This window comes from Leptosomus discolor, chromosome 1 (genome assembly GCF_034619465.1).
Source record: "Leptosomus discolor isolate bLepDis1 chromosome 1, bLepDis1.hap2, whole genome shotgun sequence".
Classification (NCBI taxonomy): domain Eukaryota; kingdom Metazoa; phylum Chordata; class Aves; order Leptosomiformes; family Leptosomidae; genus Leptosomus; species Leptosomus discolor.
Window position 1 is genome coordinate 117571193 of NC_141391.1, and position 26936 is coordinate 117598128.

At 38.9% G+C, this 26936-nt stretch overlaps 1 protein-coding gene across 2 annotated transcripts in view; it reads left to right on the forward strand.

Moving 5' to 3' along the window:
• The window catches only part of POU2F1 (POU class 2 homeobox 1), a 109113-nt gene that overhangs the window by 54877 nt on the left and 27300 nt on the right, over nucleotides 1-26936 (forward strand). The window contains exons 1-6 of one of the 2 annotated variants that reach the window (XM_009962102.2): nucleotides 5181-5208; nucleotides 9660-9725; nucleotides 16406-16506; nucleotides 19404-19457; nucleotides 21089-21208; nucleotides 22933-23112. In XM_009962102.2, coding sequence (XP_009960404.1) covers nucleotides 5181-5208; nucleotides 9660-9725; nucleotides 16406-16506; nucleotides 19404-19457; nucleotides 21089-21208; nucleotides 22933-23112 — 549 coding nt within the window. Of the gene's footprint in view, nucleotides 1-5180; nucleotides 5209-9659; nucleotides 9726-16405; nucleotides 16507-19403; nucleotides 19458-21088; nucleotides 21209-22932; nucleotides 23113-26936 lie in introns of those variants that run through there. The other variant, XM_086463171.1, reaches the window with a different exon arrangement.

A 26936-nucleotide genomic window follows, 5' to 3' on the forward strand; every position in this document is an offset into this window, starting at 1 on the left:
TGGATCCTTTCTTATGTGCCACGGCTTGTAGGCAGTAAGGGGAAGGCAAAACTGTTCAGATGATGCACCAGAATGATAGAATTAGCATTGAATTTCAAGTAAGGCTCAGTTTGTTTGTGAAAGCTATAATGCTGTAATTTTTGAATAAGGTTATTTATTTTCTTTTCTCTCCTCCCCCGCCCCCTGCTGCTTCCACACCCCCCCCTTTTTTTTTCCCCTTATATGGTGGTGGCACTGTGCTATGAGTTTGTCATGACCACAGTTTTCTTACTGTAAAAAAGTGACTTAAACCACGATAGGTGCTACCTTCTGTGAAGAAAAATAAGTGAGACTTAAAAAAACAAACCCACAAACAAACCCCTTTATGTTAATATGTCAAGTGCTTATGAGTATCTGCTGTCCTGTGCTGATAAGATGAATTAGCATTCCTGCTTAGCTGTCTGCATACTTGATTTTCTTCAAAAAAGGTACACAAAAGGATTTTGAAAGACATTTTGTGTGGTGGAAGGTTTGAAAGGATAGTTATGATATGAGTTTGTGAGAGAGAAGTAAAATTAGATGTAGACTAAAATTCCAATTCATGGCAATTGCATAATGACAGGTAATTCTAAACCAGGCCAATTTTATTTGATTTTTCCAGACAACTGCTGTTTGGCTTTCAGAGCAAACTTAGCAATTTTCAGATAAAATCAGTTTTGTTAGCCAAAGTCAAAGGTGGTGGCTAAAATTAGAGCTTAGTTTGCAGCCCTAACTATGAACAGGCTGCTGTCTGTCTGTTCTTAATTATTCTAAGAGGATTGTGCCAACTTTAATAAGTTTATTTTGTTGAAGTATGTGATTTTTATAAATTTTTCTTATAACACATTTGTGTTCTGTTTGAGATTTTTATTAAATTCTATTTAGCTTGTGGAATGGAGACTTCAAAATGTCTTGAGTTAAAACATAGTAGCTCTGTGTAATGTCAGTTTATGGCTAGCTGCATCTATGGTCTCGGTTGGCGTGGCATACAGAAAGCCGCCTTACTCTGAGTGTTGCCAGTATTCATTGACGTTGTGCTTAGTCATGTGCTATTTTCAAAGCTTTAGTGACTAGTTGTCTTCAGTGATTCTTCAAGATAAAATACACTAGACTCAGATATACTAATGAATGCAGTATGCTAATAGGTTACAGCTGATACCTTATTTCTTTTCCTTGTATCATTCCAAGTACACTGTACAAAAGGGAAATAATGGATTTTTGGCTTATTGGGTAATCTTGCCATGTTGTATCAGAAAGCATGCCTGCAAAATTTACAAAGGTCACGCTTATTACGGAGTTGGTTAGTGGCAGAAATTTCCTAGCTGTCATTAAGGGTATGTAGTAAATGACATTTTACTTATATATGGAAGCATAGCTATATAAAAATGAAGATTCTTTTCCCCCATAAAGGTGTTAAATAAGATAATATTGATAATAACTTTGCCAATTATCCCTTTAATTCTGCCTCATTTGTATTAAAAAAAAAACCCAACAAACCCACACTACTGCAACTGTTTATCTCGTGGGCTTCCAAAAGAAGAAAAAGAGGCTGATCAACCATCTGAAGATAAGAGTTTAAACGTCCTTTCCCCCTAGTTTGTAACAACTTTCACTGTCTGTAACACTTATTTACAATAGATGACAATGGGGAATAATTTTGTGGAGTTTACAGTCAGTCAATTGGCATAATAAGTGGAAGAAAAACAGGAGGAGAAATAGAAGATGCAAAAGGAGGTCTAACTGAGAGTTTGATAACCTGCAGGGGAAAGTGAGGTTCCCTTTCCAAAAAGTAAGGTATTAAAGTATCAAGTGTAATCGTTAGAACTGAATAAATAAAGTGACATATTGTTTGGGACAAACAGCAAAACAAAAGCATTCATTTGAAATGAGAACTTATGGTAGATGTGTGAAGAGAATGGGGTAGAAAGAGCCTTCCAAAGCCTTATCTACAGACTCTGAAGTGTTTGGCTGAAGAACATCTGCCTTTGTCATACCTGGCTCCATGTTAGTGACTTAGTTCCTTTGGTTTTAAGGAAAAGTGTGAATAGAATTATGTGGGGAAAAAATTGCCAGTGTAAGAACTGTAGAATTGGGTGAAGAAGAGGAGAGAAGTAATTGTTGGGATGTCTGTAGTTGTGTGGGATGTGGAGAGTGTTATGCACTGATGATCCCAAGTTGCGCCACCTTCTCTTCTTAGAGGTGCCTTTGGAGGAAAAGCAAAACTTGTGTGCAAAGCCCAGAGTGGTATTTTGCTTAAATGTGAGTACCAGAATTATGACTTTAGTTCAGGGTGTTAAGTAACTTTTAACGTAAGAATCCAGAAAGAAAACCGGCATGATGTGATGTGGCAGAACCTAAACAGAAAGTTAAACTAGCATAATCCACCACTTGTTTTGAAGCAGCATGGTATGCACTGGTTCTCCCCAAACCTTTTCCTAGTTATGTCTTCAGGCCTCATTTGGAAGCCCACGAGATAAATAGTTGCAGTAGTGTGGCCTAAATGAAACAGTAGGGTTTTTTTTGGCCAAAACCAAATAACTTCCATAAAAAGGAAGATAATAAAATTGTCAGAGAATGAAGTGGTCACTGGAAGAACAGTTCTGTGTTTTGGTTTGTTTGGGTTTTTTTCCCAAGTGTTAGTTTGAAAAGTCAGTGTATAGGGTTTTATTTCAATTAGCAGGTTAATGGAAGTTATAGTTCAAACAAATGTTTGTGTGTGGGTTGGTGATTGTAAGACAGATTAGTTGGCCTGGTTGGGAATAGGAAGAAAATTTCTGCCTGGTACTCATTAGCTGTCAATGCAATGTGGATAGTGGACAGTGGATAGCACTGTGGTACCACCAGCACACTTGCTAACACTGCTTCAGGCATGTCCTTCCCTGGCCTTTATTTGCTGTTTGCTTGTCCTGTTTGATACAAGTCATCCATCACTACACATGTGCCTGCTTTTAACGGTCACTTCCTGGGGTCGTGTGCTTTTGATGCTGCACCTGTGTTGCACCTGTGTTCAACCAGCTCAACAGAGACTCTTATTTGAGAAGGATCCCAAAGGTAACACCGCTGTCCTCTTGCTGTGCTACTGGCTGCCTCAGCTCAGCCACTACTTAAACTGGCACTTACTTTGTGGAGTGTTTGGCTTGTTATACCATTTGTGTCTAGACTCTTCTAATGAAGCAAACAGATTATCTCCCAGTGCGCTCCAAAAGCATGTATAGAAGTTTTCTGAAGGTCTGCAAACTGTGGAGGTACGCCTCAGAGTTCTCAATGGGACATGTGAAGGAGTAGAAAACAGAGTTGGAAACAAGGTATTAGGAAAACCTATTCAGTACATGCAGTTGTTTCCCTGCAGTTGAGAGTACCTTCCCTTTTTTGAGTGTAGATCACTCACGTATAAATATATAGCAGGGAACATCTTGTGTTAAGTAGAGATATGAACCTGAACAGAAGAAGAGGTCAAGCGTGGAAATAAATTTCAGTCAGTACTGGATGATTGAAAAGTCCCTTTTCTCTCTCTCCCTCTTGTTTGGAGAGGCAGTGCTTGAACTCACTTCGGAAATGAGGAGAAGAAAAGTACAGCTAGCTTTTTTTTAAAAAAAGAAAAAAAAAAAGAAAGAAAACTCCAACTTACTCTTTAAATTCGCATTAACATCTGGAAGTTGGTGGCTCAACCCTGTAGTCACCTGCATCATCACATTATCTTTTCCTGATCAGAATATCGAATATTAAATGTTGTGATGACCACATTACACTTGAATTTTTATATAAATGTTCTTGACGTTTATTATTTTAGTGGTAAACAAACTATTTGAAATGGTTTAATCTAACGTCATATACTTTGTCAGTACACTTAGTTCTGTGGGCCACTTTCGGAGAAGAAGATTGGTTCTTGGACAGACCAAAGCCTGTTCCCAGTTTTCTGGTCCTTCAGGTTACTTTATGGTGACAGCAGCAAGTGTTATTGCTGAGTGGTTCAAAGGTGCAACCCAGGTGTAAAGTGCCCCTTTCAAAACCCATAGCTCTGTAGTAAGCTTTGTTTAGCTATACTGTGAACATTTGTGGAAGGGATTAGTAATAGATTTTTTTTTTCATGGAAGTCATTGGAAAACAAAAGACTAAATCTATTTTGATTTCACTTGGGATAGATTAGTGGGTGTCAAATGTTACACAATACTTGACATATCCACTGCTGTTAGGTTGGCCGTGGCAAAGGGATTACCTGATAATGAATCACCAAGCTGTTTAGCCATTTAAAGGGAATTGTGCTGCTTCCTTGCCCTGGTGGTACTCTTCCCTGCCCAGGACCTTCTTGTGACAGTTCATGTTCAGATGTGGAACACTCCACGCAGATGTGCAAGCACTGGTTTGACAGCTTTGTGTTCAGCTTCTACCTTGCTAATTGTTTTCGTGGGATTATTTGGATTGTGTAGAAGGCTTTTTCCAAATCCCCTTTATTACTGAAGTTATTGTTGCCAGCAGGAATAAGATTAAAGGTGCTTAAGCCTGTAGAGTTGTTTCTAATTTGTACGTGTCATTTCAGTGGCATTTGAACAGAACTGTCTCTTCCCCTCCCTGCTCCCCTGTGGTACTGTGCTTGAGTTAGGGCTGAGAAGCCAAAGTATTGGAAGAAAATTCATTTTGTTCCCTAATTATTATGCTGGCACTCGGGAGATAATTTTTCCCTTCATGCACTGCCAATTAATATGCAAATGAGCTGATAAATATTTATACCATGATTTAAATTATGCAGGGAGTGCTTTCAGTGTACTCTGCAAATGAATTGTTCATGGACTTCAAAGTGCTGGCTGCTGTGCTAACGAGAGGAGATTTGCATAAGGCCCTAATCAGGCGCATACTGATTAAGCTTCATTATGGAAACTGCCAGCTGCAATCTTTGTTTCTATTTTATTACAAAAAGGGGAACTTTTCACGCTTCAGTCGCCTTGACAATGTCAGACACAGCTAGTAGGAGAGACTAAAACTCCACAGAGCAACTGAAGTTTCCCTGTTCAGTTGAAGATTGCTATGGTGTAACTGAAGTTGTATTTCTTCCCCCACCTCCCCACTCCCTTTCGTGTTCGGTCGAGAGCAGTAGTGTAGATTTGATAGAAATTGCCATTCTCCCTTTCCTTGGACTGTCTGAACCTGTAGAGGATACCACAGCAATGCTGGACTGCAGCGACTACGTTCTAGGTGGGTACCAGCTCAGCTCTTTCTTATGAGCGTTTAATATGGAAATAGAGGCTGTGAGGTTGACTATGCATAGAGGCTTAATCACATATGCAGAGGCTAGAGAAAGTATTTGTAAGGTTGAAACTCACTGGTTAATCGGCAGCAAGTAGCTGCCTGGTAGATAGATAGATCTGTACCAGGGAAATACATGGTTTGTTTTTTGTTTTTTCTTCTTCTCTCCCTTGCTCCAGGAGAATTTCCTCTGCACTGGAGAGATTTACTCCTAGGCTTGGATGATATGAATGCAGACCTTTTGCTTTTAGGGTTTCAATCTGAGAAGCATCTGAGTTCTAACAAACACTGGACTTGGCTTGCATATCTGTGTGTTATGAATTTTAAAGCATTAAAATGAATGAGAGAAAGTACCAGTCTCACAGAATTTAGTAGCTCTATTGAGCCGTTCCCCAACAGAATGTGTATTATGTCTCTGTATTTTTAATGTAATAGCAAGGTTCTTCATGCGTAATAGAAAATAAGGTGGAGTGCACAGTGGTTGCCATTGATACCGTTGCAAGCTGTGCCTAAGGTTACCGGGATAATGTATTTCCTGCACTGAGATTCCATCAGGACAGCAGAAACAGACATGCCATAATTTCTTCTTCATGTCTTTTAAAGTTATTTATAATAACGGGTCATCCCAATTTTAGAATAGGTTTTATTTATTTTCAAGGATCTTCCTCCAAAGCTTAATGTATAGATTTTTTTTTCTTATTCTTCTTTTGATTCCATTATGCAAGTTCATATAAGAACTTATATGTCAAAGTAAGAATCTATTTTTCGATGGTAAATTTTAAAGCAGACGTCTGAATACGAAGTGTTTTTTTGAAAATTAACTTCTAAAGAATTCTTGGTATGTTTTCACTCACATTGAACTTTATTTTTTTCATATGCAGCAATGAATCATTTTTGCTCGTGCTGATGGAATATTAGGCAGTTTCACTTTAATGGGTGAAAGGAAATAGTTAATGATATATTCCATGTTAAGAGCTTCTGTATTCTACTAGATAGGTGCAGTCCCTAACACTCCGGCTTGGTCCAGCGTCGGCTGCTTCTTTCTTCTGAATACCTTTTGAAATGTTACTGGAGGGGGTGAGAGAGCCTGGCACAGCACTGCCTTGTGACACCCTCAGCCCTGCTAGCCGAGTAGCAGTACTGAATGTATTCACTCCTGAGAGTCTGATTTCAATCATGCACCTGCTGCTTTCGATCCTTCCTTCTGTGGAGTTTGTTTTTAGATAATGTTGGCAGAAGTTGTAGCCCAGGGCCTTTATTTAAAACCTAAATAAGATCTAAAGCAAAAAGAAAAGGTGAGGGCATTATGGTTTGGGTTTTTTAGCCCACTTCATTTGTTTATTCTTTTAACTTTAAAGTAGATAGAGTATGTAAACCAAATAATCTTTTAATTTGACCTCTAATGAATCCGTAGGTTTAGTATCCTCTGGATATGTGTCTGTGTTGCTGGTAGCAGTTTTGTGCTTCAGATGTATGTCGTACAATTTGCAATGGAAATAGCAGCATTGTTCTTGATGCTTTATATGCAGAAGGCCTGCAGACTGAGCAAGAAATAATGAAATAATGGATGCTATCCTTCATTTGAACCTGAGCAGTGCCAGAAAGATGTTTCTTCATCCAGCTTGCTGCTTTTTCGCAATAGCAGTGTTTGAGGTCTTTGTTAGGGATGAATCTTTACAATAAAATATTCATTAGTCAAATACCAAAAGCATGTCTAAAACTTCTCTGTGTGTCTAGTACTAGGAAACACTGAAAGCCTTTTTTAGAAGGATTTATTTTGCAGCATAGCTTGACAGAAAAACATGTCTTGGTTGCTTTGTGAAAAGAGGTCTATACAGTTACAACTTTGTCCTGAGCAAACTTACTGGTTGTGCAGGAAGGTTTGTTGTATGAGCCTTCTCATATGGAGGGAACAGTCACTATGTTGCTTGGAGTTCTGTGCACAAGACAGTCGTGTCCCCGCTCTGGGTTTAGTTTGTTTGTTCTACCATTAGTATCCTGCACAGTGGCTCTAATACTTCAGTTTCTGCGACAAACTAGCACAGGAGGCCCTGTGTTGTTTTTCTTGCAAGAGCTCTCTGAAGTGGTTCAGTGAATGGTTTCCATGCTATTGAGACCATATTCTCAGCCTGTGCTCTTCAGTACTGTGATCAGTGCTGTCATGAGTTAAGGCTATCCTTGTACGCTGGGCTTAAAAACTACATCCTGTGTTCAATAGTCCCATGAGTTAGCCTAGTTTCCACAACCAAGTGTATTTGACTTCTAAGCCCTCTTGGCTCATTTTCCTGTTGGATGAGAACTGTTTGTGTCCAAAGCGAAGTCTCCCATTTATTGTTCTCTGAACCTAAATTTCAGTAGCCAGCTGTGTCAAGGAATGAACTAATGCTGTTTATCAAATGAACGTTGCCTATAATCACTTTAAATAAGTGTGCTGTTGCCACAACAATAAACTTAATTTAAGGCACATATGACTTTGAGACAGAAACATACCTTGTATTTCTTTTACACACAGATCTATCAGCAGAGAGGGGCCCGTCAACAACAAACATTTCTGTGCAGTCATTGGTACCCATGTTTTGTTTCTAGAGTGTGGATCATACCATCCAAATGTGGAAAATGACAAAATAAGGAGCCAGGAAGCAATAGGTTCTGGATCTGCAACCTTAGCAGAGCTCTGACAAGACTATGCATTCATAGCTTGAATCTGCTAAGCAGAGGTAGTGAAAAATGGGGCAAAACTTGCAGCCTTTTGCAGAGGTGTGGGCCAGCAGCACTCAGCTGGAAAGTTTCTCCTCACTCCCCCTTTCAAAAAGCAGTTTAACACGTCTGCCTTTATAATAAAAGTAACATTGATAGTTCAGTTCTCTTACATGCGGCTGACATTTGAAAGATTTAAGCATAGGCATAGGAACTTTCTGAGAAGAGTTGAGGCTATGGAGAGGTTGAGTTAACTTGGGGGAAGATTCCGGTTTGTTACAGTCTTCTGGGTTTTCCAGACCCTACTGCGTTCAACTGTGGCCGTTGTTTATGTGGAGAGTTACATCGTATTTCCTGACTGCTTGTTGGAGTCTTTATGAGGTTAATGTCTCTTATCTTTTCTCTCACACATGCTGCATTTCTGACTAGTTCCCTCCTCTTCCCACCCTGCGCTCCCAGCCAGGCTTCACTTTGATTTTCATTCGGGCCCTGTCCACGGTCCTCCTGCCTTGTGCTTGTGTTCCTCTGCTGGTGTCCTCCTTGATTCCGATAGCCTGAGGGTGGCACTGGTCTCTGGGCAGTAGCAGGTGATAGTACATGGCAATAGTCTGTCTTCTCATTTCCAACTCTTATAGACTGCCAAGCAGTGAAGCATCTGGGCATTCTCAGAAATATCTGGGGGAAAGATGCAGCAGTTAATACTGTTACTGAATTCTTCTTCAGCCCGTTGGTATTTTGGAAATCACTGCTTTGATGAAAGTACATGACAGAGGTAACCTTTTAAGCACCTAGCAAGAGAATATTCCGGAGTAAAGGGTTTATTTTGAGCTCATTGAACTTGCATTTAACCGATTATGGGAATAGAAGAATGTGCTTAAGGATTTGCTTATGCTTCGTTTTATGAACTGGTCTGTCTTGAGATTCTTTTTGTAATTTTGGTTTGTGACTATGTGGAACACTAAGGTCAGTAGCAAGGAATGAGGAGGTAATAAGCTGGAGAGCTGATGCTGTACAGAGAACATCTGTATAGATTCCTATATAAGGAAACTATTCTCTGTCTGCCATCTGGAGAGGCCCTCTGTGTTGCACTATATTCAGGTGACAAGCTTTGAAACCAAGAGCAGACTTTTCAATAGATTGATCTAGAGGGATAAGGAAGAGGAATTATTTTCTATTTGTATGGTTTTACATGAATATATAAGAAATACAAAGTAACCTAGTATCAGTGACATTCCCGTAAAATAAAAAAGCAGTATTAGAAAAATGGCATCAGTTTAATTATAATTTTTTTGGGGGGGGGGGGTGGAACAACACAAGAATAGTGTAGGCCATGGTGGTCATACTTAATGTTTTTGAATCTTGATGTAGTCGTCGTTCCCCCCTGCTTTTTGCTTCTATGACTTTCATTGTACTGAAAATTAAGTTCCTACCTATCTTTGCCCTCCAGCATGCTGTCTTTTATTCCCTTAACACCATGTTTCCACACATGGGAATAATGGCATACAAAATTTTGAAACAATGTTTATCTGGAAGATACAGTATTGTGTTCTGCTTCTGATCGTTCTTTTTGTGTTACAATCTGAATTAGGGCAAAGCACCTATCAAATTTCTGACATTCTGTATTTCCCCTGGACAAGAAGGTATGAATAATTTGTTTGGGTTTTTTTCTGTGTTAGTTTATCTTTATTTCTATTTTAATGCAGACTCAAGAATGAACAATCCGTCAGAAACCAGTAAACCATCAATGGAGAGTGGGGATGGGAACACAGGTAAGAAATGATGAATTGGTGCACAGATATTTTCTAGTGGAATCAAGCGGATATTAAAAGCAAAATTTCTTTACCAGTTTACAGGAATTAAACAAACAAACCAGCAAAACAAAACAACCCCCGACACCTACTGTTTTTTAGACTTGGGTACACTTTTGTCATGGCATTAACCCTACTGTATGAACGGCATTATTCACACCTACTGTATCAGAGCACTACCCACACTTTGTATATAAGATTCCCCTTCCCCACTTCCTCTATCTGAAATGTTTCTGATATTATGGACGAACTGGTGGCACTAGCTCTCCATAAACAGTCTCATTTTTTCCTGGCAGAACATACCTTCTGCACCTCTAACTTTGTCATTTATTTTTGGGTTGAAATTTTCCCTGGCAGATGTGGGCAACTGTCTGATCTTGTTTCCATTTTAGATTTCATTCAAACTCTCACAACAGTTCTCAAGAACAAGGCAAAGGAAGAAAGCATAATTTCTCAACATAAAAAAAAAAAGTTTGCTGACTTTTCTGTAATTTCTTCATGTGTTAGAACAGAACCTTGAAATTTGGCTGGGGAGGAATAGCCTTTGTGTGAGGGCCATCCTTAAGATGTGGTCAAGTTCTAAGCCATTGAAGAAGCTTATTAAGCCACTATAACTCAATCATGCTATCTCATCCATTAATTCCTTTTTGGAGGTAATTTAATGCTAATTTTGGAAACAAGAGAAATGACAGTTCTGAATTGAAAGTAAATAGTTTAACCTAACTCAGAATCTTCTCTGAGCTCACAATAGCGTTTGGAAAGAGAAAATCTTAATGAGAAAGAGCTTGTTGCTTTGAGAGAAGTCTAGGTAGCTTGTGTGAGGAAAATTAGTTTTCCTCCTCTTGGTTCAATAGTAAGAGTTTCATTTTAAACTCTGGAGTTGTGATAAAATGAACAATTTATTTCATTTTATGCTGCTGTCTCCTCATTCTTTGTGCAAGACTTTGAGTCACCTAACAGTGACTGAATGTTCCCAGTACTGATCCAAGAGGCTGGATGTTTTCTGCTAATGCGTGGGGTCAGTCAAAAGGAATTCTGGTCATCCATTGATGTGTGTTTTGTTATGGGCATCTCAGTTTTTGTAATGTCCATTGTATTTGTAATAGGAGAGGTATCAATTCTTTTTATGTACAGAAATAATTTATTATGTATTTAATACTGGTTTAGGATGATATAAAACATTATTTCAAAAAACATATGGGCTGTAAATATTTCATAATCATAGATAGCATTAAGAGAACAATGGTTTTAAATATCCCTATAGAATCCTTGTAGCTGGAGGGTGTGTGTAAACTTCTGAGAAAATTCAGACTTCCTGCTCTGTATGACCACAGTTCCCTGTGTATGCTTTCTCTAAAGAGTGCATTCATAATGCGCTTCCTAAGTGCAGCTTTAACTAGCAGTTCCACCTAAGCTGAACTTTTAAGAGAGGAGGAGTTGGTTTATTCAAAGGTAGTCCATTATCACAGAAGTATTGCATCTGCTTCAGCAGAACCCTGGTTCTGCTCTCCTAGGCAAGTACTTCATCAGTGTGAAGGTGGTGATCATGGTATAAAGAAATTGATGCTGTGTGCAGGTGCTTTCATCACAAAAGGGGATACAATGTCTGTATTTTTTTTATACTCTAATACTAAGGTTAGTTATTACAAAAGTTTGACTCTTACTGGTGTTTGGACTTTTTGCAAACATTGCTTCTGTAATTCAAATGTTTGAAGTCATTTCTTTCAGTTTTGTTTCCTGACTTCTTAAATTATGCAAGCTAAATCTAGAGTTGTTGAGGACGCTTTGTTGTGCAATCATGGTTTTGTTTTTAAATATAGTGCTCATAAACCACTGGAGGTGGTGATTAATGGCATTTGTGACCTTCTTTGGGGGCTCAGGCATCAGTCGTATTAGTCAACTGGCAGATGTTAAACCCCGAAAGGAAGACTCACAGAATGTAATTTTAGTCTTCTGATTGGGGTGCTTAGATTATGGTTCTGGGCTCCGTGCATACTTAGTGAAAAGCAGTCGGCTTTCAGCTTGGATGCTAAGGAACGGGAAGTGCTGTTGGTTGTCTGGGGAGCATAGGCTCTGAAGCAAAACACATGAAGATGATTTTTCTAAACAGATTTCTTATTTTTGTAACTTTCTGTAACTGTTTTCCAGTGACATTTGTAAATCTCTTGAGTCTGCGGTATAAGCAGTACTAGTCTACCTTTTAAAACCTCAGTGGATGTTTGTTTGTGTCATTCCTGTTTTAAACTGTAGTAAGCTGATGCAACTTGAAAATTTGAAGAGAAATTACTGTCGGGCATGGAATTTACATTTGGCAGAGCTGGTGCTCTCAGGAAAAAAAATACGGTTGCCACTGGTAAAAGTGACTTAACATAAGTAGTTCTCTGAACTAACAGCTAAGTTTCATGGAAGCTAACAAATTAGGGGTTTGTATTTGTAACTGACTATTTAGGGAACATAGTAAAGTCCCCTGAATACATTGGTCACAATAAAGTGCCTGAAACAGCTTTTTAACTTTAAAATTTTTGTGTGCTGACTGGACCTCCCCTGTTAAGCACCTGAAAAAGCAACCCCCATTTCAGAAAAACTAAAAACAACAACGAAAGTCTTTATAAGTGCAAGAGCTGTTGGATGGCTGTTTTCACAAGAACATGAATTGATCAACTGGTTGTCAGTATTGCAGAATTACACAAATCTTTTCCAATCTTCAATTGTGGGTGGACAGTCTACTTAGTAACTACTGGAAAGAAGAGAGAGCAGTAAGAAGAGTGTCTTATAGTAAATGGGATAGCTCTTTTGGTTTCCTTTTTATAGGTTGCAGCATAAAATTTTCCAAAACAACTCAGCCTTTTTTGTTTGTTTGTGTAATGCATATTCTTTTTTAAAAGCTGTGTGCATGCAGTACTATGAAAGGTTATAATGTCCGTGGAAGCTGTAGTATTACGACATGCATTGACACAGCAGCAAAATAATAATTTTTATAAGTGTGGTACTTGGAAGGATTCTAACGATTCTTGTTTGCGTTGCTTCATTTCCAGAGACTGATTTTCCAGTTTCCGTAAGATGAAAGTCTCTAGGAGAGTGGGGAGTTTTTCCAGTTTCCGTAAGGGCAAAGTCTAAAGCAGAGTGGGAGAGGGACCATGAAATAGTCTTTAACTGCTAAAATTTTGGGCAAATATAAATTACTTCTTATTAGTAATGTGGTCAAGGAATCAACAATTTCTGAGTATTGGGGATATCTGTCTCTCTTAATGCACACACGCAGAGGGAGAGAGATGAGAAAATGTACTGCTGGTGCTGGAAGATGTCTGCTGGAGCACAGTGCAGATACCCACTCAAGTTAGTTTTGAAATCTTCCTTCTCCTTGTTTGCCTTCCCTTCCCAAGGCCTTTCTCGCACCTTGCTCCACATCTCCCTAGACCTGTAGTTCCTCACTCCTCCTCTGTTCTTATGCAGATTGTAAGCTGCAGTCTGATTATGATCTTGGATTTTGAGAGTATGTTCTTCTCCTGACTGCAGGTGCAGTGTTACCTTTTCTGCTCCATTTTATTATGCCTCTACCCTCTGCAGGTACAATCCCAAGACAACATAAGCTAATCCATGTTCAGGGTGTCCTGGTACTTAGTGTTCTGTTCCTTTCCCTGGAGTGGCACTGAGTGAGATGGTTCAAAGATTTGATTTGACTGAAAATTGAACTTAGTACCACATGGCTGAATTTATGCCAGAATCTAAATGTGCTAAAGTTGCATTGGACTTGGGCTATAAGGGTGAAATTTCATCCTACAGCTTGATTCTGTCTTAACAACTTGCTGGGGCTGGGGGAGGCTCATTTCCCTACTGCCACGTCTCTGACCTCCCCTTCTTTGCATTATCTGCTGCTTGCTGGGCCCCGAGGTAAATTAATTCATCTCACATAACCAGCAGAAAACTAACTTGGCCGAAAGAAAAAGGGAACAGTTCACATGAGTAGTTTTCTACTCAGAAAGGTGAATTGGCTTACTGCTGTGTTCATGAACTACCAGAAGGGGTAGGACAGGGAGAAGTTGGAACCAAGAAGAAAGGGGAGATGGAGAGTTCCCACTCCTGGTTTTTTGGTGTTGGTGAGCTGTTAGATCATCTCTAGCAGTTATGGGAGCTGGGATGGAGGTGGAAAAGACATAAATACTTGGGATTGTTAAAATTGCAATCTGTGATTGCATCTGTCATGTCTATTAATCACCATGGGGTTTTGCATTCAACTCTAACCTTGAGCAAAAGCGGTGTTCTGGTTATTTCGTGTCCTTACAATGTGCGGACCCTCTGCTTGTGACAGCTCCATATTCCAGTCTCATCAGATTTCTTGGATTCCACAGGAGTGGTGTCACATCATTATGAGCATCTTAAGAGCAGGGCCTTTCATATGGTAGACTCAAAAGTTCATTTTCCCTGCTGTTCTTCAAAAGACATGGGCATCCTGTGATACATGCAAGCAATCTGGGTAGCATTCCTTCCAAAACTAAAGCTGCATCCAAAGGGGAAGGGACACTGTACTTCCAAATACAAAAGAAAGCTTAAGATGCAAGTAGAATGGAGAGTGAACAGGTGTGGTTTGGGTTTTTTTGCTCCCAGTTTGGTTTTGGGAGGCGTGGGGTGAGGCAGTTGGAGTCCTTCAAGGCTGAACTTAAAGAAAATGTTGTTTTCTCTCAGTATCTGTTTAAACTGGTTTTTTGGGACCCATTGAGATTTTAAGCTTGGTCTTGGAACTTGCTTTGTTCAAAACTATTAACCCTAGAGGGCTTGTTTCAAATTTCCATGTTAAGAGTCAGCAGAAGCGCTAACTGGAGCATTTCTTCTGCACACATGTACAGCAGTGCTCTTTTAATATGGTGTTGTGATTTGAGGCTCTTTTTGCTAGAACAGTTTCATCTATTTAAGGTGAGGCTTCCAGCTAGTCCTCTCAGAAATGGATAATTTTAATTTTTTTGACCCCTGCGAGTTACCAGTTGGGATGAGGAATATAGTAGGTTTTCTTGTCTGTGTTTTTTTTCTTACTTGGTGGTCCCTGAGTACAGGTTGAAAACTGATTCAAAGCATCTGCTTAAATGAGGAGGTGGTAGATTGTTTCCTCTGAATTACAGTAGCTGTTTGTCAGGAATTATTTTTATGTATTTACCCAATCATCTTCCCACTCCCTTTGGCTTTTTGCATTGAGAGAATTCTCCAGTTTACTGGAAAGAATGAAAATAGATGAGATTCTTCTAGCTCTTTTCAGCAGACCTTCTTATCTACCTTTCTTTGGAGAAATGCAATCAAGTTGCATTCATTCAAGATCAAATCAGAATAGTGATAGTCCTTCCATTTGCTTTGGATTGGAATTTTAGACTCATTAAGCAAAACAATTTTACGTAATTTAAAATTTGAATATTTTTAATATGTCTGCGGATCTTTGGTTGCATATATGTATCTTAAGTCTGTGGCCCAAAGCATAGAATTAAAAACTTGAAGTGTAGGCCAACTCTTCCCCCACAGCACCTCCACCAAAGATGCATCAAAGGGCCACCTTAAGTATATGTTACATGGGTGCTAGAAAGCTTGACTATCTACATTGTATCTGTATTTAATTGAACAGGGACTCCATCTTTGGAAATTTTATCCGTGTAAGCTGTTTGTAGGTCAAAATAGCAATGTAAAATATTGGATAGTGTGTTTTACTAATAAAATTTTACACCTGCTTGCTTTTGCAGATGTTTCTAAGGAATAGCCAACCCCTGTTGTTGTTTAACAACTGTGACTTTCTTTTATTCAGTAGATAGCCGAGATTTTTCTGGTGAAAAATGTAGATGATGGAAGGAGTTTTGAAGTAGGAGTTAATTGAATATCTGGTTACCATGAAGAGTAAACATGCAAGTTTAAAGCTGATTTTACTTCATTTCAGTCACCCAATTTTAAAAATTGCATCATGTGTTCTAGAAATTCCACGCAGCCTGATACACTCAGAGTCTCCTCGTCTTCTGAGCTGTTTAGGAAGAAGACAACAAAAATGTACGAAAATAATCAGGTTTTAGTTATATGAGGTGAGAACAAAAGCAAGTGCAGGCAGTTATTATATAAGAGCTTTGCACAAATATTAATGGAAATGTGGAGGTATCTTTTGTCAAAGGAGTAAAACTGTGGCCTGTAACTGCTGTGGCATCTGCAGTGCTTCTGTTTGCATCAAGTATTATTTTACCTGTCGTTAATGAAAGGTGACTTTATATGAACCTTGTTCTTGCCACTTTCTGAACTTGAAGATAGTCTTCAGCTGATGGATAGAGAGTGCACGGAGAATGGAAACACAGTTTAACCTTAGCAGCATATACCCGTTTGTTTCTCAAACCATGGTACAGAATGCTGGGCTAACAGTATACACAGAATAGGTAAGATGATAGACGCTAAAGAAAATAGGATGTTGATTTTGTTCAGCTGACAAATGCTGTATTACACAAGTCTGGAAGTGACACTGCTTCCCCTCCCTCCCTTCAGTAAAAACTTAAATTCTTGTTATTCTCAGAGTTATTTTTCTACTACATAGTATTGAGAGGATGGCAGGAGACTTAGGTGTACTGATTCTTATTCCATCTCATAAAAGTAATAACTAATAGTTCTTAATATCTGTCTTTCTCTAGGCACGCAAACAAATGGCCTGGACTTTCAAAAGCAGCCTGTGCCTGTCGGAGGAGCAATCTCTACAGCCCAGGCCCAGGCCTTCTTTGGGCACCTTCATCAGGTAAGAGAAGACCCATTTCAAAGCAGGGGAGACTCAGGCAGGTACGAACAGAGCTGCTCTTGTACGTTCTATGTTGTCTTTTTCTGTGAATGATGGGTAGTCATGTAATGGAACATAAGGGTAGACCACATGCTTAAACAGCCTGGATGGGAAAAAGTTCTTGTTGTGGCACTCACTTCCTTGCAGTAGGCTGCAGAATACATCAAGATAGGGTGAGACCTATTTGGGGGAATTAAAGTCCCTTTTTAGAGATTTAAGAGTGCCTAAAGGTATTTTTTTAAACCTCAATGGAGAAACTAAATTGAAAGGCAAGGTAAAATCTAATCTTTTTGTTAAAGGTTTGTATTGGCCCAACAGCTGCCAAGGTTCTGAAACTGTCACTACCTAGTTAAGAAACAAGTGGTGTTGAATGGTAGTCAGCACTATGCTTCAGTCTTTCAAGCTCTTACACATTAACTAGAAATACAAAGTGATTATACTTACTAAGCTTATATGGTTTGTGAGGTGTTTTTTTTTAAAAAGTTATTTCAAGGACCTGTTTTTCAGATGTTCAGGCTTCTACTGCTGTCCCTCTGTTCTGCCACTGCTGTGTTTAGGGAATCAAAGCTGAACTTCAGATGTAGGCTGAAGCAGAATGGGGCATCCCTAGGTGAAGAGAAGTATAAGGGGCATTTTTTGTGGTTTTTTATCTGTTCGCACTTGGTGTACGAAAACAAATGTCCTAATTTCTTTGCTTCCTCAGCACAGAGTTTAAACTTTAAAATACTGTACCTAATTGGCTGACCTTGAATGTTTGAGGTCTGCGGTTGCACGATTATGGTGGTATAATTGACATGTTGAAGCTTTTGTGCCCTCTTTTAAGAGCTCTGAACTGCCGTTTTATTGTATGGAACATTCTACATGTCTTGTCACATAATTACAACTTTCCTAGTAGATTGCGTTATATAGGACCTAGGGAGTGTCAGTGTTTGAATTTGCTGAACCAATAGGCTGTTGTAGGTTGCCTTTATGCAGAGAGAAGCTGACTGGTTTTCATGGGTTGTCAGTATGTGTTTAACATGGAGGCAGATACAGCTGTTCTACAGAATTTTGTGTGTTTATTTTAGTCTTCGTTTTGTTATCTAGATTGATCCAGGACAGTAATTGTATTTAGTACAGCACTTTATCTTGCTTTGGAAATGTATTTATTTAAACAGTTGTCAGGATCTGTATAGCTTCATGTTTGATAAAGTGTGATTCACTTCTTGAAACTGTAGCTCAAAAGGAAAATCTCAGGTATTCTGTTATGCACCTGCAGGTGTGTAGGAATCTATTGTCAAACTGTCCTCTTCTAGTGTGACTGCTGTTAGTGGGATGTTATTCAGCCTTAATACATGGTGCTTTCCTCCAGACTAATACAAAATTTTTGACTGTAGGCAACATTCAGGAACAGTTTAATTTCTAATTAGAAATGGTTTGTTGTGTGGTGGAGGTGGTGTCCAGATTGTATTCAAAGAGTTTTTCCGGAACATGCTGGCTGTACCTGAGTGAGATACATTGGTAGTCTTTTATGTGGGTCTTTTAAATTAGTATGTAATTTTTAAAGTATTATTTCAGAGTATATTTTTTGGATGGTAGGCTGTTATCATTTAGATTATTCTCTGCTGTTAATTCACGTTAAAAGCTCAGATTACATCAGCTCTGTCAAACTGTATTTTGCTTGTGATGAGGAAGAGCTTTTCTGAGAGTGTTTGCTTAGATGTAGAACGTGCTTAGTAAGTCTAGTACCTTCTAGAGTGGTAGGAAATATTTCCAAGGTGACTCTTAAGGGTTGTCTGTTCGAATATTCAGTTTTTAATTTCATGTGCTGCAATTTAAATTAAAACTTTCCTTCCTGTGCTTGCAGATATGTGGGCTCTCTTTTACGATGTATATTATATGGGGACAACTTTATACAGAGGCAAGAGTGCTACCTTTTGCTTTGCTTTATCGTATCCTTATGTGTTGCCTGGTTTTCAAATGAGCAGTGGTTTTCAAACATGGCCAGAGATAGAATTCACTGCAGGCTGTAACTCTGACCTTTGAAAGTGTTGGTAATTAATTACATAGCATTCCTTCTTCGTAGTAGGAGTGGTGGTAGAAACAAGGTGAGACTGATTAAAACTGTCTTCAATAAATGAAAATTCAGCATTTGTTGTACAGAGAAGATCCTTATTAGAGAGAAAATAACAGTCTTTAAAAATCTCACTTTCTGAAGCATCAGTTTTTCTTCATTGCTAACCCACAAGAACTTCTTTGGACTTGTTAATCACAAACATTGAATTCAAGTTTTGAGCATACCTGAATCAATACAGCTGTTGTAAAGTATCTCAGGTCCTCTCTATAGAGATCTTTTCGGTGGCTGAGGACTGCAAATACTTGAATGGGTTGATTTGAGGAAGAGTGTTTATACTGTGAGTTTTGTGCTATGCAGGTGATTGCTCCTGTGTTGTATAAGGAAGTGGGTGAATGCAGTGTACATATTTGGGGTTAAGACCCATTCTGAAATATTAAAGGATGATGATGAATAGAGCTTAACGGCCTCCCTTGAAGCCTGGATTTTTTCTAACAGGAATAGGAACAGTGAGCCTGTATACCCAAAAATACTCTGCTTCAACTCAATTTCATGATAATATGTAGATCCCTAGGCAGGAATATGTTCAGTGAGAGATAGACAAATAACACTGTGGAAGAGTCTTGCAGATTTTTTTCAGCCTGAAGCACAACCCCTGTTTTACTGTTTCAGGTGTTAGTGGGACATGCATTGTTCTTGGGGGAGTTTTTGTTGGGGTGCAGGTGGGGAGGTGGTTCTTTTTACGTTGTTGAAGTTTTCTGTGGGTTCTGTATTATTTCATTTCAATTTTTGCACTGTGTTGTAGGTCCAGCTCGCTGGAACAAGTTTACAGGCTGCTGCTCAGTCCTTAAATGTACAGGTAAAGACAGTTTCCTTCTGCTGCTTGTCCTTCTCTCATTCCAAACAGTGTTATGGTCCCATTAGAGATGGTTTTTAACCTATGATGTGTTACTCTGCTTTGCCATTCTGACTGGTCTTGCAAGTGATAGCTATGAAGGAATAACAGTTTTACAGCTGTAAATAAGGTTCAGAACTGTAAGCATTCAGAAACTGGAGTTGTTTAAAACATGCAGTGATTGTAACTTTATACTGAATTTCAGTCAGGTGTTGTATCGTGAAAACTATAAAACCCTAGGAATATTTCATGCTCTTCCATTTACTCACTTATTTTAAACATAGCAAGTATCACTTTGCAATTTGTCCTTACTTCTGGTAGCTGAGTATAGGAGCATAATGTAATGTGAACTATGTAATGCGGCTAGTGTAGATTGCTTCTGTAAGGTAACACATAATGATTTCAAAATAAGTCAGTAATTGTTGTTTAATAATGTGCATGAGACAACAAAGCTTTCAAACTTTTTTATGATGCTGAACACTTCAGTATATCAGTTAACGTGCCACTTCCCTCTCAGTACTATATTAAGGGGCAAGGGATGCAGTTTTATTGAAAACGGGTTTCACTATTGCTTGTTATTAAAGAATGTAGGTAGTGCATTACATGAAATGCAATAGAATGTGGACCCACTTATACATAATAACAATTTGGAAAGAAGAGAAGGTATGGTGACCTTCCTTTCTAAGAAGAAGGAGGCAGAAAATTGTCTTGGTTGCCATGGTAAACTTCCATCCCTGAGAGAGATGTTGGCAAACAGGCTGTATCTCCAGTGCAGAATGTTTACAGTCCTGCACTGTAATTATCGCTCAATGACTGGCAGAATTAATCAGAGCCTTTATGTTAATTAGCCTGCTCTGCAGTCCCCAAAACAGGTGGTGGAAAATATGCAAATCTATGCAGAATTTTAATGTTCTGCATAACTAGTTTTAATTATCATAAAACTCTCACCCCCTATTCATGCACTTGCATTTCCTCCCTCATGTCTTCACTATTTCTTCTGTTTAAAACAAAAACAACAACAATCCCGAATCTTTAAAATAAAGCAGCATTCAATCAAATAAATGCTAAACTTGATTATTTAAAAGCAGCGTATATATTATGTATTTTGCTGTAGGTAGATAAACCTGTAAGGATTTCTCAAACCAGTTCCATATAAGCCAACAGTGTGATGACTTAAGAGGTGCAGGATGCAGATATAGAAAATGGAAACACAATCTGCTTTCCCTTGTTCCATTGTTCAGGATTTTAGGCAATGAATAAGTTTAACAACGTTTTCTTTCTTTATGGCGAAAGATAGTGTCAGCTTCAGTTGCGTTGTGTAAAATGAAATGAGACCTGAAAACAATGTCAAAGAGTTACCAGAGACCTGACAGTCTTTTTGTTTTGTTTAAACTGCATTACCTACAGACATGTTTGAGCAATCATAGCTGAGATGGTGGGCACATACAGCCATTGCTTAAACACACTCTTAAAGTAAACCCAAGGGCTTTTTGTATGCAGATGAAATATTTTTATTGTGCAGTGTTGAGATAGCAGTGTTATACATTAACATCTGTTTTACACTATAAAGAGTTGGTGTTTTTTTTTCTGACTAGTCTAAATCTAATGAAGAATCTGGGGACTCTCAGCAGCCAAGCCAGCCTTCCCAGCAGCCTTCAGTGCAGGCGGCCATACCCCAGACCCAGCTCATGCTGGCCGGAGGACAGATCACTGGGGTAAGATTTACCCAAGTATACTGCAGTAAGCCTCCTGTCCAGCAAATGATGGCAGTATCTATGTCAGTCCCCGTAGAACTGTCAGTGAAGGTTATTGTCATTTCCTCTAATATAGGAAGAAACTTGAGTGAAAATGGGGACAGAAAATATCTTCCTATAAAAAAAGCAGACTTTAATCTTTGGGTTTTGTTGCAAAATATTTGCTTCAAAAAAAAATTCATTCTCTCTGTTCTCGGTATTCATCTTGACACTGCAATGAAATTAAAACCTGGTGTGTGTACAAATAAGAAAGTCACCGATGTTGTAAGAAGGAATTTTTATTTTTTTGCAAGACTAAAATGAGGCATGGGAGCATGAGACTAAAGATAGTCTTATCAGATAGCTGGGTGAAGAACAAAAATATGGGAACTGCTGACACTAATTCTTCCTCTTCTCAAACACATTTCTGTTTTAGTAACTATATTAAAGCTTGCCTTAAGTCTTATTCAGGCCTTCTGTTTTAATCTACCAATTTTGAGTTTTTTAATTGCAAGGCTTTGGGAGCAGTTACGGAATAACTGTTGGTTTAGGATTACTGGTGTTTCTGAATTGCTGTAAATGCTTTCAGTCATTTTAAAAAAAGAGCAAGCTTTGTGAATGGGCTGGTTTGGTTCAAGAGTTTGCTTTCACGTAATGAGCTTTGCAGTTTTAAGAGTTTACATGTTAATAAGGAATTTAGGGCAGTTGCTCCAACAACACATTTATGATTTGAAGTGTTAGGTGAGATCATCTCTGCACTTGGATGAAACTCTGTCTTAATTTCATGTTCAATTGTTAAATCTTCTTGTATGCTAGCGTGTAAACATACGTCCTATTTAGTCTTTGGTTGATTACATTTGAAAGTTTTAAAAGTGAGACTGTTTTTAATATGTTATTAAAACGCAGCATATTTTATTATTTTGCTCATTCTCAAAAAATACTGGTTTGTTTTAATTTGTCTGCAGTAGTGAAACATTCACAACTCCAGGCCTATGCAGATATGGATAGTCGTAAATATGGCCATCAAGATTCATTTACATGTAAAGGAGAGACTGCTGCCACCTGTTTCACAGAGATAATGTGTATTTGGAAAAGGGAAGGGATGTAAACTTGCCAACTCTATTCTATTTTAAAAAAAAAGCAGATGGGGAGACTTGGAGAGAAACAAATGGAGCTCATGTTCTTTACTTATATCTTAGGGCATAATGGAAATGATGGAATATGGCAGGGATTCATGCTAATGTGAAGCAGCTGGGGTGTTATCAGTTTGTTCAGTAGCCATAGCCAGCATTCCTGCTTCTCATTCATCTGGCTAATCACTTGCTGTTCTGCTGGATCCTTTCAAATCCTGGCAATACTGATTCTTTTCTTTTGCTTGCTACTTAATTACCTTTTTCATGAACGTCCTGGTAGAGCTGTGAAGAAAACTTAGGAGTAAAGTTAGGTTCTGTAGGTTCCAGTCAGTGCAAATGTTTGCGTTCGTGCGGTTTGGTTTACGTCAGGTCTGTGGTAGGTTGGTTCCTACACTCTGTTGAGTAGCCAGCTGCCCTTACTTAAGGCCAGAGTTATTGGCTAGTTAATGGCTGAACTGTAGTAATAGTTCTAGGAATGTCTGGTTAATATGACTAGTAATGAGCTAGCTAATGACTTTGTAGCTGAAGTGGCTCTTTCCATTATTAATGGCTGTGTTTTCTAATTATTTATAGCTCACGTTGACGCCAGCCCAGCAACAGTTATTGCTACAACAGGCGCAGGCACAGTTGCTGGCGGCTGCAGTGCAGCATTCAGCCAGTCAGCAGCACAGCGCTGCTGGTGCCACCATCTCGGCCTCTGCTGCAACACCGATGACGCAGATCCCTCTATCTCAGCCAATACAGATTGCACAGGTGAGCCTTGAGGCTTGAGAGGGTGGAAAGTAACGAGGTTTGACTAATTACATTAAAATAATATTTCTATTCCTTATTCAGTGAGTTTCTAGAGTCTGTTAGTCTTTCCTCATGCATCCTTAGCTGATGAGGTTGAAGTTGATAGTTTTAGCAAAGAATGTGTACCAGCTGCTCATCAGGCTTCTGAGTTTGTTCCAAAATCTGACCAGATGCTCTATTTTCTGAATTTTCCTCCTTGTAGTTAGCTTGAAAAAGGAGAAGAAAGGGGGTATAGGAAGATGCCTGTAGAAATGACACTTGCCGAGAGCTGTATGGATGAGAAGGGATACCTGTGTGTCACAAAGGATGCTTGTTAGATCCAAACAGCAAAATGATAGAGCCGAAGAAAGGCAGTTTGACTTGACACATTTGTGTGCTGTTTTGGCTTGGTGCTTAATGCTCAGAGTTCAGTGACAAAGAATGGACACTTCTGTGTGTCCAGAGAAAAACTTGTCAGTGTGAATCTAGTGTCGGAATCTGTCCAGTTTTATTGTCTGCTGCTAAAGACCCATTAATCCTTAATTCTGAAGAACTGCTGGCCAAGGAAGTTCTGCTTACTAGGGGCAGCAAAGATCTTCCTAGGTCTTCCAGGACTGGCTTAATTCGGTGTGGAGAATGTAGCGCTACTGACTCTACGCTTAGCATATGTAGTGTGGAAACTCCTTAGACTTCTGGACAAGGAGAACTGAATATACAAAGTAGGCATCGTGAGTACTACTAGTAGGTGCTTGCATTGTAGATGCTGAGATCCATCTTTCCATAGATCAAAGGTTTTAGTGCATTTCAGTTTGATTAGTCTAGCTGTGCAAAGCATGTTGGGTATGTAATCTCCAAAGTTGCTGCTTCTTACAGTGAGCAGGTTCTTGAAGATTGTCTGACACTTTCTTTTCAGACTATTTTCACTGGCATTGAACTGAGATGAAGTGCCTAAAAAGTAAAGATGAGGGCTGATAAAGAAATGTCGCAATTATCTGTGAAGTCTGTTGGTGAAATGTGCTGTTCCTTTGTTGTGCTAGTCCACTAGCTGAGCAACAGCCTGGTTGTGCTATCATTTTTTTATTAGCTGAAGTGGCAAACTTTTGTGGTGTTGGCCTAGAAGTTCTGACCTCAGTGGCTGTCCTTGCAGGGGCCAGAGTGATGCCATCCACATTTAAATGGCTGGTACTGATGTTGCCCACAAATACCTCACCCTGAGCCTCTTGGTGCAGTGTGATGATGGTCATGTGATGAGTCACGTGACCAGATATTAATAGTTCTTTTAGCAAAGGATCCCATTTCATTGTCATGATCTAGAGATGACTCAATGATGTAGCATTCAAGGAAACTCGTAACTCCCAGGACCATCTCTTAATTTTAAGTCTTTGTCTGTAGCAAATAATACAGATGGATTTCAAGAAAAGAATGGGAAATGCCCTTGTCAAGAAGGCTGATGGTTAGCTTCTAACTTCTTTCCATGTATCTGTCACAGAGTTCCCAGTTGATATTGTGCAAGTCTCTTAACTGAAATGTAAGTGATCTATAGGTGTGTGCCTCTAGTCTTCCAGGTGTGCAGCGAGGTCTGCTTTACTGAAGTGCAGAGCATTAAAAATTCATATTAATAAAATCTCTACCTTGAACTTGCTGGCTTCACGTTTGTCAAATATGCCACCAAAATAGTGGATACTTCTGAAGGCATTGTTGTGCATGAGTGAGATGTTGCTAATACCGCTCTTCCACTTCAGTGGGAAGCTATGAAAATGTGTGAAGGATTTACAATTGTTACTTTAGCACTGGGTTTTTCTCCGGAACTTATAAAATCTTGAGAGAAGTGTTTGAGGAGAATTGAAAAGATCAGGCATGTGCCGTCAAATAGGAGCTTCTGAAGTGAGCATTGTCTGGTTTGTGCGCGTGAATGGGCAAAAGGCTCTATGAGAAATAGCATATGATCGTGTAGTTGCCACCATATAATGTGTATTCGTAGCACAAGGGGAACAAATTACAGTCTCACTTGTTTTCTGGCATTCCTAATTACTTAAAAGTTTGACTTTACAATTTGGATATCCTTTTAGGATAGGTTTATTGATACATAAATGTAGCTTGGTTGAATCTTATTAGCTGCTGCTTATGATGAAAGTGCATGGCATAATTTGTGCAGGTGTTGGATATAACTGAGATGCTTTATGGAAAACTTCTACTGTCTGGGTTTGTAGATGGATAACATGCCTTTTGAGCCATCTTGACAGCAATTTATGAACAGTGCTCAGCTTTGTTTGCATTGCTATTGTAAACATATAGCTGATTACACAAATAGTTGAATGTTTGTTTTAATTGATGATTTTTGAATAATTGATTAACTGGCAGGTCTCTGCAGCAGGGGGATTACCATATTTATTTTAATTAACTAATGGCACAAGCATGACTTCTTTAATGTGCACTGCAGTTAATGTAAGGTATCTGCTGCAGCAGTCTGGTCAGATGTTAGGGCTGCTGCTGGGCTGATGCTAAATTGTCACTAAACAGTTATACCAAGTTTTGGAGTTCTTTGTAAACTTCACTTGTTTTTAGGATCCATGATCAGTGTTTGTATGATGTAAACCTCAAAATGACAGGGATGCTTAAGTTTGTACAACAGAAGTTGTAACTAGAGATAATGACATTGAATTTAGAACTCTAGATTATTTTTTGTTTGAAAAGCAAAAAACTTCCTTATGTCAAGGTGCGGCACTTGGCAGATTATTCTGCTGAGGTAGGAGTTGGATTGTTTTGATCTTTCTAAATTGTTAGGCAGCACCAGAAGACGTGCCTGTTTCCCCAAAAGTCTTTCCATCTCTTTGTATGTGCTTGTGCTAATATACAGATTGTACCATTGAGGAAAAGAAAAGATCGGTATAGGAAAACAGTGTCAGGGCTGTTCACATTGTTGCTGTTGGGAGATTTATGTAATGATACAATTAACTACATAATAAAACTTTCCCAAAGTAGAAATAAAGTTGGATTTCAAATGAATTTGAGGGCCTGGTAGGGCTATTTAAGAATGATTAGCCTTGGAGGTGTCGTTTCCCTCCTGCATTACAGAATTATATTTCTGTATTTAAACAAGGCTCAGCCAAGATACCATTTACCAAGGCAGATGCACAGAATAAGATTGCTTATACCAGTTATCCCTGAGGCCTCAATTTAAAACCGGTTTTCTCATATTAAAGTGTAAGAGCCTGATGATAAGAACTGTCATGTCTTAGCTGGGTAGCCTGTGTTATGAATACTATAGCCCTAAACAAAAAAGCTCACCTCCTTTAGTCTTACAAATACTCTGTTTCTTTGTATTCTTTCTTGTGTGTAACTCCATTTCATGTGGTGCATCTTCAGATCATCTGAGATCTAATTGGTCATCTGCAGGGGGGTGTGTGTGTGTGTTTCGTTTGTTTGCTTTTGGTGGTGGAGGTCCTCAACCTATCTGTTTTTCTGTCCATGCTTTTTTTTTCCCAACTGTTCCTTTTGTGTTTCTGCTTCTTCTTTTATCCACCTCTATGTTCATCCTTCAGCTTCTCTTAATTTCTTTTTTCTAGACCCAGCATTCACAGCCTTAGTCAGTTTGCCCTGCTCTTTCTATTTCTTTATTTCCTATCTAGTCCTCACATCCAATTCAGTATGAGCCCCTCTGTTCTGGGAGGGTCTGCTCAATCTGCAAAGGTAACCAGTAGAGCATGGAAAATAAATGAGTGGAGGTCCATGTCATGTTGAGCTCAAGAAGTAAGTGTTTTTAGTAGCAGTTCTGACCAATGTAACTTTATGATATGAAGTCAGAA